This window comes from Danio rerio, chromosome 15 (genome assembly GCF_052040795.2).
Source record: "Danio rerio strain M-AB ecotype USA chromosome 15, GRCz13ab, whole genome shotgun sequence".
In the NCBI taxonomy this organism is placed as follows: domain Eukaryota; kingdom Metazoa; phylum Chordata; class Actinopteri; order Cypriniformes; family Danionidae; genus Danio; species Danio rerio.
This window is the reverse complement of record NC_141035.1, coordinates 519,378-536,553: the sequence shown is the minus strand read 5'-3', so window position 1 is coordinate 536,553 and position 17,176 is coordinate 519,378. Positions and strand designations below refer to the sequence as shown.

The 17,176-nt window shown below is 40.7% G+C and overlaps 2 protein-coding genes across 4 annotated transcripts; both read left to right on the top strand.

Moving 5' to 3' along the window:
* Positions 1 to 352: 352 nt before the first annotated feature.
* cbln20 (cerebellin 20) lies at positions 353 to 6,436 on the top strand. Of its 2 annotated transcripts, XM_087282160.1 has the most exons (5): positions 353 to 472; positions 1,298 to 1,462; positions 1,868 to 1,969; positions 3,485 to 3,625; positions 3,710 to 6,436. In XM_087282160.1, exons 2-5 carry the CDS (start codon positions 1,456 to 1,458, stop codon positions 4,135 to 4,137), a joined length of 678 nt encoding a protein of 225 aa, XP_087138286.1. In that variant the 5' UTR covers positions 353 to 472; positions 1,298 to 1,455; the 3' UTR covers positions 4,138 to 6,436.
* An 831-nt stretch (positions 6,437 to 7,267) lies between these two features.
* cbln18 (cerebellin 18) lies at positions 7,268 to 16,532 on the top strand. 2 transcript variants are annotated; one of them, NM_001386258.2, is given in 6 exon segments: positions 7,268 to 7,890; positions 9,574 to 9,686; positions 12,814 to 12,993; positions 14,050 to 14,181; positions 15,317 to 15,667; positions 15,716 to 16,529. In NM_001386258.2, coding segments are annotated over 4 exon segments (714 nt in total). In that variant the 5' UTR covers positions 7,268 to 7,890; positions 9,574 to 9,598; the 3' UTR covers positions 15,631 to 15,667; positions 15,716 to 16,529.
* Positions 16,533 to 17,176: the final 644 nt, after the last annotated feature.

The window sequence follows — 17,176 nt, the reverse complement described above, 5'->3', positions numbered from 1 at the left end:
TAAACCTCCTTTCAGATGGCCTTGGTGAAATAAAACAGGCTGTTCATCTGTATTTGGACACTGGTAACTAATCTTGAATATAAGTCCATCTTACATTTGTTTGTCCATGTGCTGCATTGTCACTCATGGAGTTGTGACTGCAATAAACGTGAAAACAAAGCCGCAATTAAAGCTCCATCCAGCTGTGGTTGACAACAAGAGGACATTTTGAGACGTTCACGTTGGGCTACCAGGAAAAGTTAACGATGCCAGTGTTTTAGTCTCTCTTCACTCTTTGATCGTGATGGTAGTGGAACCCTTCTGCCGACCTGGACTGACACATTTGAGGAGGTTCATGTGCCACTTTTTGGCTGATGAAGCCTTATCCTGAGGCAAGAGGAGTAACACCTGAACAGATCAGCTTCAGCCACCGCTTAAAAGTCAAGCTCGGATGACCAAACTGCATTGGATATTAAAGAGAACTTCTATCTAAGTGAGCCAGTAGTTGCTCTGCTACAACTTTTTCAAGCACTTTGACACAACTGGTGTGACGCTTTTAGGCCGATAACTGCTGATTTGCTGTTTGTCACCTGATTTAAATAGAGGTGTTATTAATGCTGCAACAGGAGAAATGCTGTCATTTATAGATTGATTTATCATTATTGTTAGAGGAAAGCCTAACACAGAGGTCAAACTCGGTTCTGGAGGGCCGGTGTCCTGGAGAGTTTAGCTCCAACCCCAATCAAACACACCTGCACAGCTAATCAAGCTCTTACTAGATATACTAGAAACTTCCTGGCAGGTGTGTCAAAGCAAGTTGGAGATAAACTCAGCAGGACACCGGCCCTCCAGGACCGAGTTTGGACACCCCTGGCCTAACATATCTTTATATCTGTTTAGAAAAGCAGCATTAGGGCCATAGACATCTTTTGCTCTACTTTTATTCATTGTGGAAATTATTTCATCCGTTTGATCCAAAGAAAATAATATTGGTTTGCATTTAGCAACACACCCACCTGAACACACCTTATTTCAGAGCAGCAATCAGATGTGGCAGTGTGACTGGACATGAAACCACCATATAAAGCACTTGTGTTACTGTGCCAGGTGTATGTTAGGTCCCTTTAGGTTTATACAAGATCTGAAATCAAACACTCGCTGCTTTATGCTCACACTGAAAGAGTTCGTTCAGAGTTTTTGCATCTCTTTGTTGGTACAAGTCAACATGCAGTGTGATGTTTTGTGTACTCCACTCCAAGAAAGAGGACAGATAAGTGTCAGCTTCACCCAGCCATGGGAATATAATGACGTTCTGCAGGAGAAGAACAATACCTGCCCCATTTTCAGCACAGAAACGCACACAAAAGGCCCTGCCCATGCTCTGCAGGAGGAGGCATCTGTGCTGCCTTTATAGGCAGGACTACAGGATTTGGTGAGAACTCATTTTCCAGTTTCAGTTGAGAGACAGCAGCAGAAATGAAAGGTGAGTCTAACTGTATACTTAATTATAATTCAATTAAGTCAATTTTGATTAAAAAATGTACATAAAATTTAATCTAACTGTGCAAATTTAGTTGCGGTCATTATGTTAGATGTATAGACCATTTCACTGTGGTAATGTCCCATGAACATCTCCTGCTTGTTGTCAAACTATTTCATATCGACACCAAGATGCAATACAACCACATCATTAAAATAGCTGTAATAATAGCATTATCAATATGCAGAACTTCGTGGATTCTCAGAAGCTATGGACATTAATAATGTAAAACAGGAAAAACGTTAGCACCATTGTTATTATTTACATCCCTCAAGATGGTCTATATATCAGTTATATTTATTGGTGTACAGGAGTGTCAGGATGATAACTTTGTTTTCTTTCTTTTAGCCGTTGTTCTCTTAAGCGTTTTGGGATGCGCACTTGCACAAGAAAGACTGTTTTCGTGGAGTGATCCGGGACAACCTATTCAGCCTGACCCAACAGATAACGGTGACAAAACTAAAACAAAACATGCATTTAAAATGTTCTGTAACACTTTCCAATAACAGTACACGAATAACCATGTACTTATAGTTAAACTAATTATGTCAATGTAATAAACTAATGATGAGTGCTAATAAATTAATTACTTGTTAGTACTGGTAGCTTACTAATGTTATTGCAATATGGATCTATGAGATTAAATATTAATTAAAGTGCATCTTGACCAACATTAATTTATGACCATAAATGCCGGGGTGTTTCCTGAAGAGCCGCAGCCCTGCACAGTTTAGTTCTGACCTTGCTTCAACACTCTTACCTGTAGGTTTCAAACAAGACTGAAGGACTTAATTAGTTTGATCTGCTGTGTTTAATTAGGGTTGGAACTAAACTGTGCAGAGTTTTGGCCCTCCAGTTTGTGTTAATGTGTCATTATGTCATGACTTTACTTAGAGAGGAGCACATTATAATTAATTAATTAATTAATTATTAACTAATAAATAGCTCATTATTAACAACTCGTAAACTCCTGTGTTTAAACTGTTCATGAGAATAATAAGAGTTTTTTGTTCAGACATAATTAATACACTAGATTTATTTTCATAATTACAAGCAGGGCCGGCGCGTCCATAGAGGTGACCTAGGCAGCTGCCTAGGGTGGCAGTATAGAAAAGGCGGCGTCCGCGACACCTCCCTTACCACCCGTGTCCTCAGTTATGTCCGCGACACCTCCCTTACCACCCGTGTCCTCAGTTATGTCCGCGAAGCTCGTGGCAGATGCACCCAAGAGATTTGGTGATTGGCTGAATATTAGTTCTCTCTACATCTCGTTTTATCTAAGTAACAACTCAGAGAATACAGGTGGAAATATTGGTGCTACTAAAAAAAAGTGAGCAGGAGTCGGGGGAACAGAATCCAGGGCCGGAGCAAGCTTAACAGCTGGTCTAGGCAAAGGACGGTTGTGCTGCCCTCAACCCTAAAGTGAAAGCGAGGGGGGGGTGTTGAGGAAGCTGTCGCGGATGCTGCCGCCCTCTCTATTTTGCCGCCCTAGACGCGGATATAACTGAGGGCGCGGGTGGTGAGGGTAGTGTCGCAGACGCCGCCCTAGACGCGGATATAACTGAATATTCTGAATAACTAATGTATTCTGCCGCCCTAGGTCACCTCTATGGGCGCGCCGGCCCTGCCTGTCTCTAAAGTAAGGGGCACCTGCCCCTCTCGTTTACCTCAGTTGCTACGCCCTTGGAGGCTGGAAATATTCACATACTGCTGACACACAACTGTGTTTAAACCCCTTATAAAATTGATCTTTGCATAACAGGTGCCCGTTAAGAATGAGTTAATAATAATGTGCCCCTCCAAGTAAAGTCATTACACAATGGTACATTAACAGGTAACGAGCTCATGTTGGTCAAGATGCACTTTAGTTTAATATTGTTCTTCAGTGAGTGAGTTATATTTACCTTAGACTAAAGTGTAAATTAACTCATGAGCTGCTGTGTGTGTGTGTGTGTGTTGCTGTAGCGTGTGTGACGGATGTGGCGTCCTGCGGCTGCTGTCTGATGCAGAAGCAGATGTGGAAGATGGAGAGTTTCTTCAACATGAGCTTAAATGAGCTGCAGCGTGGCCTGGACCGAGCTCACGCTGTGCTCAACAACATCCGAGGTGAGATCTGAGGCTATTGTGTGTCTTTCTTCTGTTTCCTGAAGTTCACAGTTCGTTGTTTCCCATTGCTTGTGTTTTGTCCAGTGAGTCGCAGTGCTTTCTCTGTGGCCCTGACTGACTCTCGCCTCTGCGTCGGCCCGAACCGTGAAGACTCTGTGCTGAAATATGGGAAGGTGTTCATTAATCTGGGCGAGGGCTACAACAGCAGCAGCGGCGTCTTCACCGCTCCGCGCTCTGGAGTCTACAGCCTGGCCCTGACGGTGTACAGTGACTCTGGGTCTGCGGGGTCCGTGCTGGCGGCCTGCGCTCGACTGCGGCTGAACGGACGCACCATCGCCTCCCCGACCGAAAACAACACTCAGGACCAGGAGGACAGCGCTAGCGCTCTGTTAGCCGTGCAGATGCTTGCCGGAGACCGCCTCGATGTTTCTCTGCCGGCCGGATGCTTTCTGTGTGACGATAACAACCACTACAACACCTTCACCGGCTTCCTGCTCTACTCTACTGATTAACACGAGGAGAACTGCTGTCTGTCGCACATCATGCACAACTACAGATGAAGATATGATCAGTTTAAGGCACTCGAGAAGGGGAAGTGTTCTGGAATTAAAAATGCTTTTCTTTGTTTGAGTTGTTGTCTTGTGTCTAGTCTAAACATCTGAAGATTCTTAAATCAAGAAGCTTTTTCTAGACTAGTGAAACATTTTGTGTCTTGTTTTCGGTCAAAATGAATGAGTTTATCATTAAAACAAGCAAAATAATCTTATTTTGAAATACGACTACTTTGCACACCCCAATGGCAGATTGTTCTGCGTGTTTTATTTAGGAATGTTTAGACATTTGGACCTGAAACACTGTTAAAAAAAAGCATGGTTCTACACAATTCCTTTAAGTTGTCCTAACACAACTTGATTATCATTTGTACAAATTTAAGTGGATTGAACATAAAACAAGGGACGGCACGATGGCCTCACAGTAAGAAGGTTGCTTTGTTGCTTTGAGTTGATCTCGATTCTGTCGACTTTTGATGTTTAACAAATCAACTGTGGTTTTAAAAAGTCACAATTATTGAGATCATATATACACTGCACAATATGCTTTTCCTGCTTAGAGTTTGTGTCTGGTTTCTTTCTCTTAAATTATTTTCTCAATGTCTCTAGAGAAGCACAAAATATTGTCCCATTTTCTGAAATAAAGAGTCAAAATGAAGAGAGATTCCCCCTAAAACAAGCAAATTAATCTGACAATGGAGCAAACAAAATAATCTAGTTTTTCTTTTTGACAACTTTACACGTTTTTTTTTGTTTTTTTTGCAGGATATATAATTATGTCTGTAAAATAACAGAAACTGGCAGTTTATTAACACATTTTTTGCTCCATAATATACAACACCAACCCAGACAGCCAATGCATCACTTCAAACCAGGAGTGGACTGGCCATAGGGAGCACCGGGACATGTTCTGGGAAAACTTCCAGGCAAAATTACCGTCCTTAGTGCCTTCCGCTTCAAATCATCACAATTGTCAATAAAAATAAGATTTTTATACTTTAAAACATCAGATTTTGTAGTAAAGATATAATAATTCAGTTCAAACACTTCAAAAATGATTTTCTTACTTGGATTTTTTGTTTTGTTTGTAGTCCAAATATCTAAAAATCTTAAATCAAGAAGCATTTTCTAGACAAGCAAGACATCTGGTTTTAATAAATAATATGACAAAATTAAGTGTTTTTCTTTAAGTGAAGTTTATTTATAAACTAATTTGGAGAGGATCATGTGCTCATGATTGTTCACAGCTGTTCCAACTTTAGCTAATTACTAATTATCCTATCAGACGATTCTTAACTCACTGTAAATAACCAGACTTTTCTCATCTCAATATCTTCATCTTGGAGAAACCCCCCCCCCCCCCCCCCCCACCCAATCCTACTTTCCCTCCTTTCAAACGGGCGTCACGGTGGCCAGCGATTAGCGCTGTTGCCTCACAGCAAGAATGCCCCTGCTTTAATCCCCTTCCAAACCAGGTGACATTTCTGTGCGGAGTTTTGCTCGTTCTCCCCGTGATCACATGGGTTTTCCCCGGGTCCTCCGGTTTCCTCCCACAGTTCAAAAACAAGCACCGTAAACAATTAATCCAAAATATTTTAGCTAAACTCTGAGTACACCTTTCAGCATCCATATCTGACACTTAGCTACAATAAGCAGGAGGGGGAGTCATCGAGATCTACCTGAGCTCAAACTCCCCTCTCGCCTTGCAACAGGAGGGAGCCCAGGGCTCGAGGATCTTATAAGCTCAGGGCTCTCTCCTGGGACAGCATGCTAAACACGCTTTATTATCAATCATCAGCTGAGTTTGAACTCTTGAAAACAAGCAAAATAATCTGTCAATGAGGAAAAGAAATTAATCCTGTCAAACGGAAAAAAACAAGATTATTTTCCCTCCGCCACTGGCAGATTATTTTACTTGTTTTAATGAAAACTTATTTAATTTTGCCATATTATTTCTTAAAACAAGACATTACATTTTGCTTGTCTAGAAAATGCTTCTTGATATTAGAATTTTAGATATTTGGACTAGAAACAAAACAAAAAATCTAAGTAAGAAAAGCATTTTTGCAGTGAATAGGCAAAAAGAAAACAGAAAACTGATCATTTACGGATGTTTTTAAGACATGAACAGTTTCTGTATTTTGTGTTTATTTGCAGTGGTGAGATGCATTATGGGATGTTGATCTCTGCTCTGTCCTCTTCTGATGATGTAAATTCAACTAAATGTGAAATGACAATATAATAACATGTCTGAAAATAACAGGCAGTTTTCACACTTTACAATAAGGTTTCATTAGATAATGTATTTACTATTCATAATTCATAATCATAATTCAACATTTACTAATGCACTCTTACAAGTGCAAGTTCATGCTTGTTATCATTAGGTAACTCACAGAGTTAACATGCACTAACAATGAACGGGTCACGGGGCAGCCCAGGTCAACTCCAGACTTCCCTCTCTCCATTTCTCCAGCTCCTCCAGGGGGATCCCGAGGTATTCCTAGGCCAGCTAAGAGATAAAGTCCCTCCAGTGTGTCCTGGGTCTTCCCCAAGGACATGCCTGGAACACCTCCCTAGGTAGGCGTCCAGGAGGCATCCAAAACAGATGCCCGAGCCACCCCAGCGGTCTTCTCTGGATGTGGAGGAGCAGCGGCTCTACCGAGCTCCTCCTGTGTGTGAGCTCCATACTCTTTCTATAAGCTTGCGCTCTGCCACCCTGCCAAGGAAACTCATTTCGGCCGCTTGTATCCGAGATCTTGTCCTTTCAGTCATGACCCAAAACTCATGACCTTAGGTGAAAGTAGGAACGTAGATTGACCGGTAAATCGAGAGCTTTGCCTTTCGGCTCAGCTCCTTCTTTACCAAAACAGACTGATACATCAACCGCATTACCCATAAAAGTTATGAACAGAATTGATGACAAGGGGCAGCCCTGCCGAAGTCCAACATGCACTGGAAACAAGTCTGACTTATTGCCGGCAATGCGAACCAGACTCCTACTCCCAGAGCACCCTCCACAGAATGCCATAAACACTGTAATATATGTATTGTTCATTGTTCATGTTAGTAAAAGCATTAACATTAACTAATGCAACCTTATTGTGAAGTGTTACCGCAGTTTATTACACGGCTTTTGTAGCGTAACATTCAACACCAATGCAGACATTATCGCACTGCAATCTATTGAACACGTCAATAAAAGTCAAGCTTAAAATATACTATAAGATTAAGATGCCATAATGCAACCCAAAAGAAGAAATAGACAGGGAGAAATAATAAATAAAACCATGAATCACCAAATATGGATGTTTTTACAGTACAAAACAGTGATCTTAGATTGGCATCTTCCTCTACACCCTCTTCTGAGAATCAGGACACTGAATCCTGCATCCGCCTCTAGACTGGGACAGATGATTCTCCACGTGTAGCACTAACAGAGAAATAACAACACAGGAGCAATAATGCTATCATGATCTGCAGTCCACGAGGAGCTGACAGACACAACACGCATCCGGGAGAGAAACACATCACTGCGGGTATCGCTGACATGATTATCTTTTCATGCTCTGACACAAATGAAGCTGTCCCAGATTGAGCCTTTATCTGTGCTGTTATCAGGTGTTGGATGCGGCTCCACCCTCCGCATGAAGCTCTATTTACTGCAGGACTTTTGTTTTTCAGTCAGTTTCAACTCTTCTGCACCTGATCACAGTGAGTATCTGCATTATACAACATGCTCTGTTTACTACATGTTTGAAAATATTTTAAAATTCTTGAATCAAGAAGCATTTTGTAGACAAGTAAAATATATTGATTTGTTTAAAATAAATATATATATATATATATATATATATATATATATATATATATATATATATATATATATATATATATATATATATATATATATATAATTTTTTTCCAATAAAACAAGCCAAATAATATTGTTTTAGCTTTTAAATAATACTATTATACTTTATTATTATACCCCAATGTATAATCTAAAGATGTATAATAAAGATGTTCGGTGACCAAACTCTTATTTTAATGGATAAAACTGCTGAATAAAATAGTTTTGTTTAAATGCACCAAATATTCACTGAGAATGGATAAAAATAAAATGTATGCTGAGTGATACACACTACCGGTCAAACGTTATGGGTCAGAAGGATTTATAAATATGTTAAAATAAGCTTCTCCTGCTCATCAAAGCTGCATTTATTTAATCATAAATACAGTAAAAACTGTGAGATGTTATTGCAGTATAAAATAACAGTTCAGAAGTAGTTAATAATTTAATTTAATCATTTATTCCAGTGATAATAAATTTTCAGCTTCATCACTTCAGTCGTCACATAATCCTTCACAAATCACTCTACTATTAGTTAATAATAATGATAATGGTAATTTATTAAATTAATGGTCATTTAAAAAATGCCGCCTTGATGAACAGAATGAGCTTCTTTAAAAAAAAAACTGACCGCAAACTTTTGACCAGTAGTGTGTTTACCAGATTATTTCAGTGTTGTTTTTAAAGAATATTAGTCTGTTCATCAAGGCGGCATTTATTAAATGTAATTCTTTTTTTTTATTTGTTAAATATTCATAAAAATTTGTATTGAAATAGTTATTGCTCCTGTCATTATTATTAGCAATAATAATAATAATAATAATAATAACAATAATAATAATAATAATAATATCAATAATAATCATGGTGGGGCAGTGGGTAGCATGATCACCTCACAGCAAGAAGGTCGCTGGTTCGAACCTCGACTGCATCACTTGGCATTTCTGTGTTAAGTTTGCATGTTCTCCTCGTGTTGGCGTGGGTTTCCTCCACAGTCCGAACACATGCGCTATAGGGGAATCCAATAAGCTAAATAAGTGTGTGAATGCAAGAGTGTATGGGTGTTTCCCAGTAATGGGTTGCAGCTGGAAGGGTATTCCCAATTCAGTATAAATAACCAAAAGCATTTTACCTTAGTCATTTTCGTCTTGAAGAATCCTTCCCTCCACCCCCCTCTCCTCCTCTCTTTCCTCTATAGGGCAGCACGGCGGCCCAGTGGCTAGCACTGTGGCTTCACAGCAAGAATGCCTCCTCTCTGGGTCTCTACCCGGCCAGTTGGCATTTCTGTGCGGAGTTTATGTTCTCCCTGTGCTCGTGTGGGTTTTCTCCGGGCCCTCTGGTTTCCTCCCACAATCCAAAACATGAGACATAAGTAAATCACCTAAACCAAATAGTCAAACTCCACCAGCAGCTCACCCTTAAGCAGCAGGGGCAGTATTGACAGGCGGGTGACATTGAAATGCTCTGTAGAGAGGGAGAATGTAATCAAACACCCTGCAGTGATGATGCACAATGTGAATTTGTGAATGCGTTGTGTTCTTCAGGGCGGTGTTGTTCTGCAGTGTGAGGATGAAGACTCTTGTGTGTGTCTGGATGATGATCTGTCTCTGCTGCTGTGCTGAAGCCGCGGCCTCTGACCTCCTGCGGGACAGTGCTGGTGAATAATAACAACACCATTATTGTCTGATTGATATGCAGAGGACGTGTAAATCATGAGCCCTACTGTGACATTTTAATGATTTATAAATCATTTCCCAAGTGCATTTAAAACATATCAGAGGGGGAAAGCCCCGCCCACTATTGACAATCCCTCCATCTCATTAGCATCTCCAGCAGCCATTAGAGTGTTTGAGCTGCTGATGATAATGTCAGCATAGACTACAGGAGCCACATAGACTGACAGAAGCATCAACACACACTGAAGCACACACACACACACACACACACCTGACCAGCACTCACAACACACACACTGCTGTTTACATTATCAAAGCGGGGACGCACAGGTATCTGTAGCTCCGCCCTCTTCTGAAAAAAGCACAATCTCATTTGCATTTAAAGCGACAGTCACCAAAACACCACAATTAGGATCAAAGCCTGAAAGAGTCCAGCTTCAGAGAGCTGGAGAACATTATCTATGCGCTATTCTCAGCTCAAACACAAACACACAGCTTTTTTTGAACAACTACTAATAACAATTTTGAATAACTCATTTATTTTGACTTTGCAATGATGACGGTACAAAATATTTCAGTTATTTTGCAAGACACTAGTAATCAGCTTGAAATGCACTTTAAAGGCTTAACTAAGTTAATTAGCTTAATTTGCCAAGTTAATGTGATTAGGCAAGTCATTGTATGACAGCGGTTTGTTCTGTACACAATCCAAAATATATTGCTTAAGGGGGCTAATAATATTGACCTTAAATAAATACACTTAAACTTAAATTGACCTTAAATTAATCTTGACCTTGTTTAAAAATCACTAAACGAAATATGATAGGACATATATGAACATGTCCCTGGTCTGCTAAACATCTATTAGGAAACATCTGAAAAGGAATAAATATTTCATAGAGGGGTGAATAATTTTGACTCCAACTGTAAATCCATCTTCTAAGATACGGTTGATCCGTTATCTGTACGGATCACAACCCACAGTTCTGAACGCACGTGACCCGCGGATTAATAACTTTTTTGAACTTGTAGGTTAATCCAGTATTTATAACAAATGCAGAGAGACCTTTTGAGAGCATTTTGGCTTTCCTGTAAAATATAATGATGATGGAAAAAGTTGATGTTGGTGGGACCTAAATGCCTTTTTAGGTTAATAAATAAAAGGGTTTTCTGTCACTGTTTGTTTAGTCTGCTTTAATGCATTGAGTGTGACGCACAATTAAACATTACAAGATTGTGATCTCAATTCAAACCCACGCAACATGAATGCTAAATGATAATGATTTGCATTTGGTTATTAATTTTTCTAAGCGCTGCATTCTGATCTGATCTGATCGAGAGAGATTCAGTTTTGACACTTTTATTTTGCTCGTTACAAGCAGGTACTGGGAGAAGAGTTTATAGCTCAGATACAAACACGGATGTTTATGGCAAAGTTTAAAATCACCGTTTAATGAAACTTGACGCTGGTGAATGTTGTAGCATTTACATTGTGTCACCAATGGGTGGCGACAAACAACCATCAACATTATGGGCTCTATTTTGATGGTCCATGCGCAGAGCGCAAAACGCAGGGCGCAAACGCTTTCAGGGTGTGTCAGAACACATTTTTGCTAATTTAAGGACGAGAAAATCTGCTTTGCGCCGTGGCGCATGGTCTAAAAGGGTTGAGTTTATTTTCTTAATGAGTTATAGGTGTGTTTTGAGAATAAACCAATCAGAGTCTCATCTCCCATTCCCTTTAAGAGTCAGCTGCGTCACGCCAAGAGCGCATTCACTATTTACAGGACGTAAAGTAAGTGGAAAAACTGAGCATTTCACAAGCAAACAGTTCACAGTTTTTTTAACAGAAACAGTTAAACTGAGCATCTACTGCGTGAGAATGAGAGATAATGGATCTACTTTCACTTTCACTCTTGGATAGGGAAACCTTTACACACAGACATCAATTAGTCTATAAATAATTAATTTTGTTTGTTAATCGCAAATATTCATTTCAAAACTATTTCTAAATTCAGTTCTGATTTCCAGCAAACGAATAAATGAACAATAATAATGAAGTGTGCTCAAAAACCTGAGTTATATCCTAAAACACATGCTGTGCCCCATATGGTCTAAAACCTGCAGGTGGGCAAATCTAAGCTTGTTTTTAATAAAACAAATATAAATATGGATATAATAAATAATACTGCTAATAATAATAACATTATACAAAAGCAGATTGTTATGAATGAACTGAAAAAGCCTCCCGAGATGAAGAAGACATAAAAGCAGTGATTTTTCATATTTATGTAGGCTAGAAAATAATATGTTTTTTAATATTTTAATCCTTTATATTTATATCCTATATCTATTCTTATTATATCCTATATATATCCTTAATATTTAATGTTTTCATATGTAAAGATATTTGCCTATTGCTCTACATCTTGTGTGTATTAAGCAGTGTGTAAGTGAGGTGCAACTCTGCGCTGGAGTTTAGAGCGATTTTGTTTTGGTCTAATGAAAAATCTATTATAGTTTCTCCAAATAGCAACGCGCCAGCCGTGCGCCTCAGAGCGCCTTCCTTTTTAGAGCAGAACGCCTATGGGTGCACAAATGAGCGCTAATGCATTTGCTATTTAAACAGTGTAGCACAACGCCTCAAAACCACTCTTGAACCAAGCTGAAACTAGCAAAAGACTACTGCGCCGCGTCTTGAGCCACACTGCGCCGGGTGTATGACAGGGCCCACTGTCACTCAATGGGTTTTCAAAAAAGATCCACCTACAATCAGTTTTCTGTGTGAATTGTTGAATCATTAATTGAAAATAAATGATCTGTTGCACATTTCTCTATTTTTTCAGCTGGTTCTTTCTTGATTTTTAGTTTTATTAAATTACAGCTTCTCAGTTCTGTCTGTTAAATCCAGTGGGTTTTGCAGTAATATTTTTTGTATAAATGGAACGCAGTTGACATTTGTCTCCTCCCTTTTTTGCTTATATGAAAAATGGTTCGATCCATGACTCGAAAACCGTAGTGTGATCCGAACCGTGAGATTTGCGATCCGTTACAACCACTGCCATCTTCTGCTGCTACTGAACTGTGTTCCTGTCTCCTGTTCTGCAGTGAGCTGGCTGGGAGCTCTGCCGTGCGGCAGCTGGGACTGTGAGTGTGCGTTCAGTAAACTGCAGGGCTGCTGCTGTGTCTCCAGCGCTCTGGATGATCTGGAGCAGGCCACCTTCATCCGCATGATGGGCTTATGGGACGGCCTGATGCGCCTCAACACACAAGTCCAGGACATCACAGGTATGAACACTATGCTCACTTCAGTGTACAGGCGGCCATACATAGTGCCATTTTTAATCAAGTAAACCAATTTTGCACTATTTTTTCCCGTTAAAGTCTTAAATAAAAAAATCAATTACACACTAAAAACTCTTAAAAACTTTTAATTCAGATCTGATTCTGATTAAATCAAAACTGGCTCCTATTTTTACATATGTGTATAGTAGTTCTTGTTATAAACGATGCATCTGCGCTCTTCACTGGTCTTCAAAATCTGTAAGCAAGTACCATAACCTTCCTGTCCTCCTTGAAACGACTTTTCTTCACCTCTGGTCACCAGTAATGTTTTTAGGGTGGGGCTATTAGTCATTTAGGGTGGAGCTATCTGTGCTTTAGGGTGGAGCTATCAGTGCACTCAGTTGTGCTTGAATTCACTCCTTCAAGTAGACTATACTAGTGCACTACTGTGGGAATAGTGAATGAGGGTACAGGGGAGCAAGTTCATTCATTCATTCATTTTCTTGTCGGCTTAGTCCCTTTATTAATCCGGGGTTGCCACAGCGGAATGAACCGCCAACTTATCCAGCAAGTTTTTACGCAGTGGATGCCCTTCCAGCCGCAACCCATCTCTGGGAAACATCCACACACACATTCACACACACACTCATACACTGGACAATTTAGTCTACCCAATTCCCCTGTACCGCATGTGTTTGGACTGTGGGGGAAACCGGAGCACCCGGAGGAAACCTACATGAACTCAGGGAGAACATGCAAACTCCACACAGAAACATCAACTGAGCCGAGGCTCGAACCAGCGACCTTCTTGCTGTGAGGAAGTTAGATACAGCAAAGATCTTCCCTTGTCCATGTTTTTGGTATGGATTTCATACGTTGCTTCCAGGTCATGTCGCATATCACTGCATCTGGATGATTTTCATATCAACTCAATTATGACATCTGCATGCATAAACACTATTCCAGTCATTAGCATTCCCACCGTGTGTGTCTGGTTTAATTATAGTAAACACTACGCAGATATGCTGAATTACCTGTGTGTTCTGTCTCTCCCCCCAGCTGGCTGTAAGATAGCCTTCACCGCTGCCATGCTGCCCATGAGTGGGTGTTTCGGGCCTTTCACCAGCAACATGTCCATCTCTTACCAGTCTGTCTCGCTCAATCAGGGGAACGGCTACAATCCTGCGCTGGGTAAGTGGATACAGGGCCACTATTCAGGGTATGACTGCACATCAAAAAGCTAAGGGCATGACACCCTGCTGAAAAATCCAGCTTAGACCAGCAGAGGCCGGTTGGCTGGTTTTAGCTGGTCGACCAGGCTGGTTTTAGAGGGGTTTTGGCCATTTCCAAGCTGGTTTCCAGACATTTCTTAGCTGGTCAGGCTGGAAAATGACAAGCCAAATCCAGCTTGACCAGCCTGGTTTAAGCTGGATATAGCTGGTTTTGGCTGGACTCCCAGCTTGGCTAGGCTGGTCAAGCTGATTTTAGATGGTCATCTCCCAGCCTAAAACCAGGCTGGAAATGGATGGATACCAGCCTGGAATTGGCCAAAACCCCTCTAAAACCAGCCTGGTCGACCAGCTAAGCAGCCTAGGCTGGTTTAAGCTGGATTTTTCAGCAGGGCAGGAGTGAAGTACCAGTACAAGTGAAGTACACCATCTTGAAGTACGAGGTTTGGATTCTTTTACCAACTTGGATCTTTGAGACTCGTTCATTCAGATGAACGGATCTTTTCCAGTTCAGTTTTCATTCAATAATAATATTACAACTGGCTTCCAAACAGATCTACAACTAGCCCCGATGTTAATCACGCTACACATGAGTCAGAACGAGCATACTATAAGAAAATGACGACTGTTTACCTGGTGTTTAGTCTATGATCAGCTCAGCTCTGCAAGTCTGAATCCTTGGATCTCTTGACACTTCACGCAAGCTTAACCAATGCACACAGTCTGAGCCAGAAGGACTCATGACCTGTTCAGCTTCTGAGTCTTTGGGTTTTTGAATCGTTCGTTCGTTCATTTCTTCCTTGCTGAACATGATGAGCGAATGAATCAAAGACCTAAAGACTGGAAAGAGGAACTAATCATGAGTGTGATCAAGCTGATGGACGAGAGATAAACCAATCAAATCTTGTTTTCGGCTTTGACTAAATATGATTGGCTTCTGTCTTTCACATAACGAACAAATGACTCAAACACGATACAAATGAACAATGCGAGCATGTGCTAATGAACGAATCACTCCCTGAGACAACTCATTGTTCCCGATTCACCACTGTTCAGGAATGACCCGTCATCACTAACCCATCTCTGCTGCTCCGCAGGCGTGTTCACGGCACCCCACGCAGGCCTGTACTCCTTCTCCTTCACGGTGTACTCCAAACCGGGCAGCTCCGGCGAGCGGCTGTACCAGAAGCTGCAGCTGGTGAAGGATGGGACGGTGCTGGCCTCGTCCTGGGAGGATAACCGTGAGGACTCGGAGGACAGCAGCTCTCAGACGCTCCTGCTGCAGCTCAGACGGGGCTGTCAGGTCTACATGGAGCTGCTGTCCGGACGGCAGATCTGCGGAGACACACAGGGCCTCAACACCTTCAGCGGATTCCTCATCTACCCCTCCTCTGATGAGCTGGGCAACTAACACACACACACACACACACACACACACACACACACACACACACACACACACACACACACACACACACACACACACACACACACATACAGTACAGTGCAAAAGTCTTAATCCACTACCAGCTCTGGGAGATTAAAGCTATGGAGCAGGTGCAGGGTCAATACTTTTGGCTGAATTTTAATTCACAATATTCAGAACAAAAATTACTCCTGGAATCAAAAGACTAGCATCAAAAGTGTGTTAGCATAACCTCTTTAGCATCAAGAGCAAGAGCTCGAACCTTTCTGAAAGGATGTGCCATCCCATATCAAGCATCTTTCAGCCTTTCTAAGAGCTTTTCCTTGGATTTACCATGATCTATCTTTCTTTTTCTCTCCACATAAAGTTCACACTGCTTATAATATCGCCTATACATACTGGGTACCATATTCAGGTCTGGACTCTGTGTAGGCCATTTCATGACTGTCTTCGTTTCATCAGCTGCTTTTCTCACCATTTATGATTGCATGCGTTGAGTTTGGGATCATTGACATGCTGTAGAATAAAACTATTACAAATGAGGCACTTTCTAGTAGGGGCTACATTAAAACCGTCTGTATTATTCAGCATTCACAATCCCATCAGCTCTGGCAGAAATGCAGATTAAACCAAGACAGAAACTCATCGTTCTCCATTTCTTTCACATGTCTCAAACAATAGGATCTTAAGAATCTCACTAGAATCTGCATATTTAGTATTTTATTAATTAAAGAGGAGCAGTAATAATGTCATTATACTCTCACTATAACACTGAATATAACTGGGGGCTGAGATGTTTGCACAGTACTGTATATACAGCAGTCTTCACTGTGATATCTGCCCTCACACACTAAAGTGGACAATAAATATAATAATAACAACAACAACTGTTCAATCCATGTTAGTTTTTCGCATTCCCGCATGGTTCAGCCAGTTGTTTTCAAGACAGTCTTTTATCTCTAACAGTGGAGCTATCAGAGTTATGTAACTTCTACAACTACCAGAGTGGTCAATCTGACCGATCTCATATACAGTTGAAAGCAGAGGTGTACATACACTTAAACAAATAGCATAAGCAATTCTTTTAATATTTCTGATGGTAAATGAGACTAAACGTTTACTATTTTAGGTCTGTTAGGATTACCTAAATGATTTACATTTGCTAAATGCCAGAATAATGAGAGAATGTTTTATTCATTTCTAGAGAGTCAGAAGTGTACACACATTTCCTTGGTATTATTTAGCTTTGCTTTTAAACTGTATAACTTTGGTCAAATATCTCCCACAAGCTCCTAACAATAGTTTGCAGGAGTTTTGGCCCATTCCTCCTGACAGAATTGCTGTAACTGAGTCAGATTTGTAGGCTGTCTTGCTCACACAAGCTTTTTCAACTCTGCCCACACATTCTCTATAGGATTGACATCAGGGCTTTGTGATGGCCACTCCAAAACATTCCCTCTGTTGTCCTTAAAGCAGATTTGAACTAATTTGGCAGTGTGCTTAGCATACCTGGAATTCCGGGAGTTTTTCA

What these genes read in the sequence shown, in the direction of transcription:
- cbln20 (XM_087282160.1), top strand. An exon ending in GCCTGACCCAACAGATAACG is followed by an intron (nt 1,970 to 3,484) that starts GTGACAAAACTA and finishes GTGTTGCTGTAG; the next exon opens with CGTGTGTGACGGATGTGGCG. An exon ending in TGTGCTCAACAACATCCGAG is followed by an intron (nt 3,626 to 3,709) that starts GTGAGATCTGAG and finishes TGTTTTGTCCAG; the next exon opens with TGAGTCGCAGTGCTTTCTCT.
- cbln18 (XM_087282159.1), top strand. Translation starts at nt 9,599, where the DNA reads ATGAAGACTCTTGTGTGTGTCTGGATGATGATCTGTCTCTGCTGCTGT. An exon ending in ACAAGTCCAGGACATCACAG is followed by an intron (nt 12,994 to 14,049) that starts GTATGAACACTA and finishes CTCTCCCCCCAG; the next exon opens with CTGGCTGTAAGATAGCCTTC. An exon ending in CGGCTACAATCCTGCGCTGG is followed by an intron (nt 14,182 to 15,316) that starts GTAAGTGGATAC and finishes GCTGCTCCGCAG; the next exon opens with GCGTGTTCACGGCACCCCAC.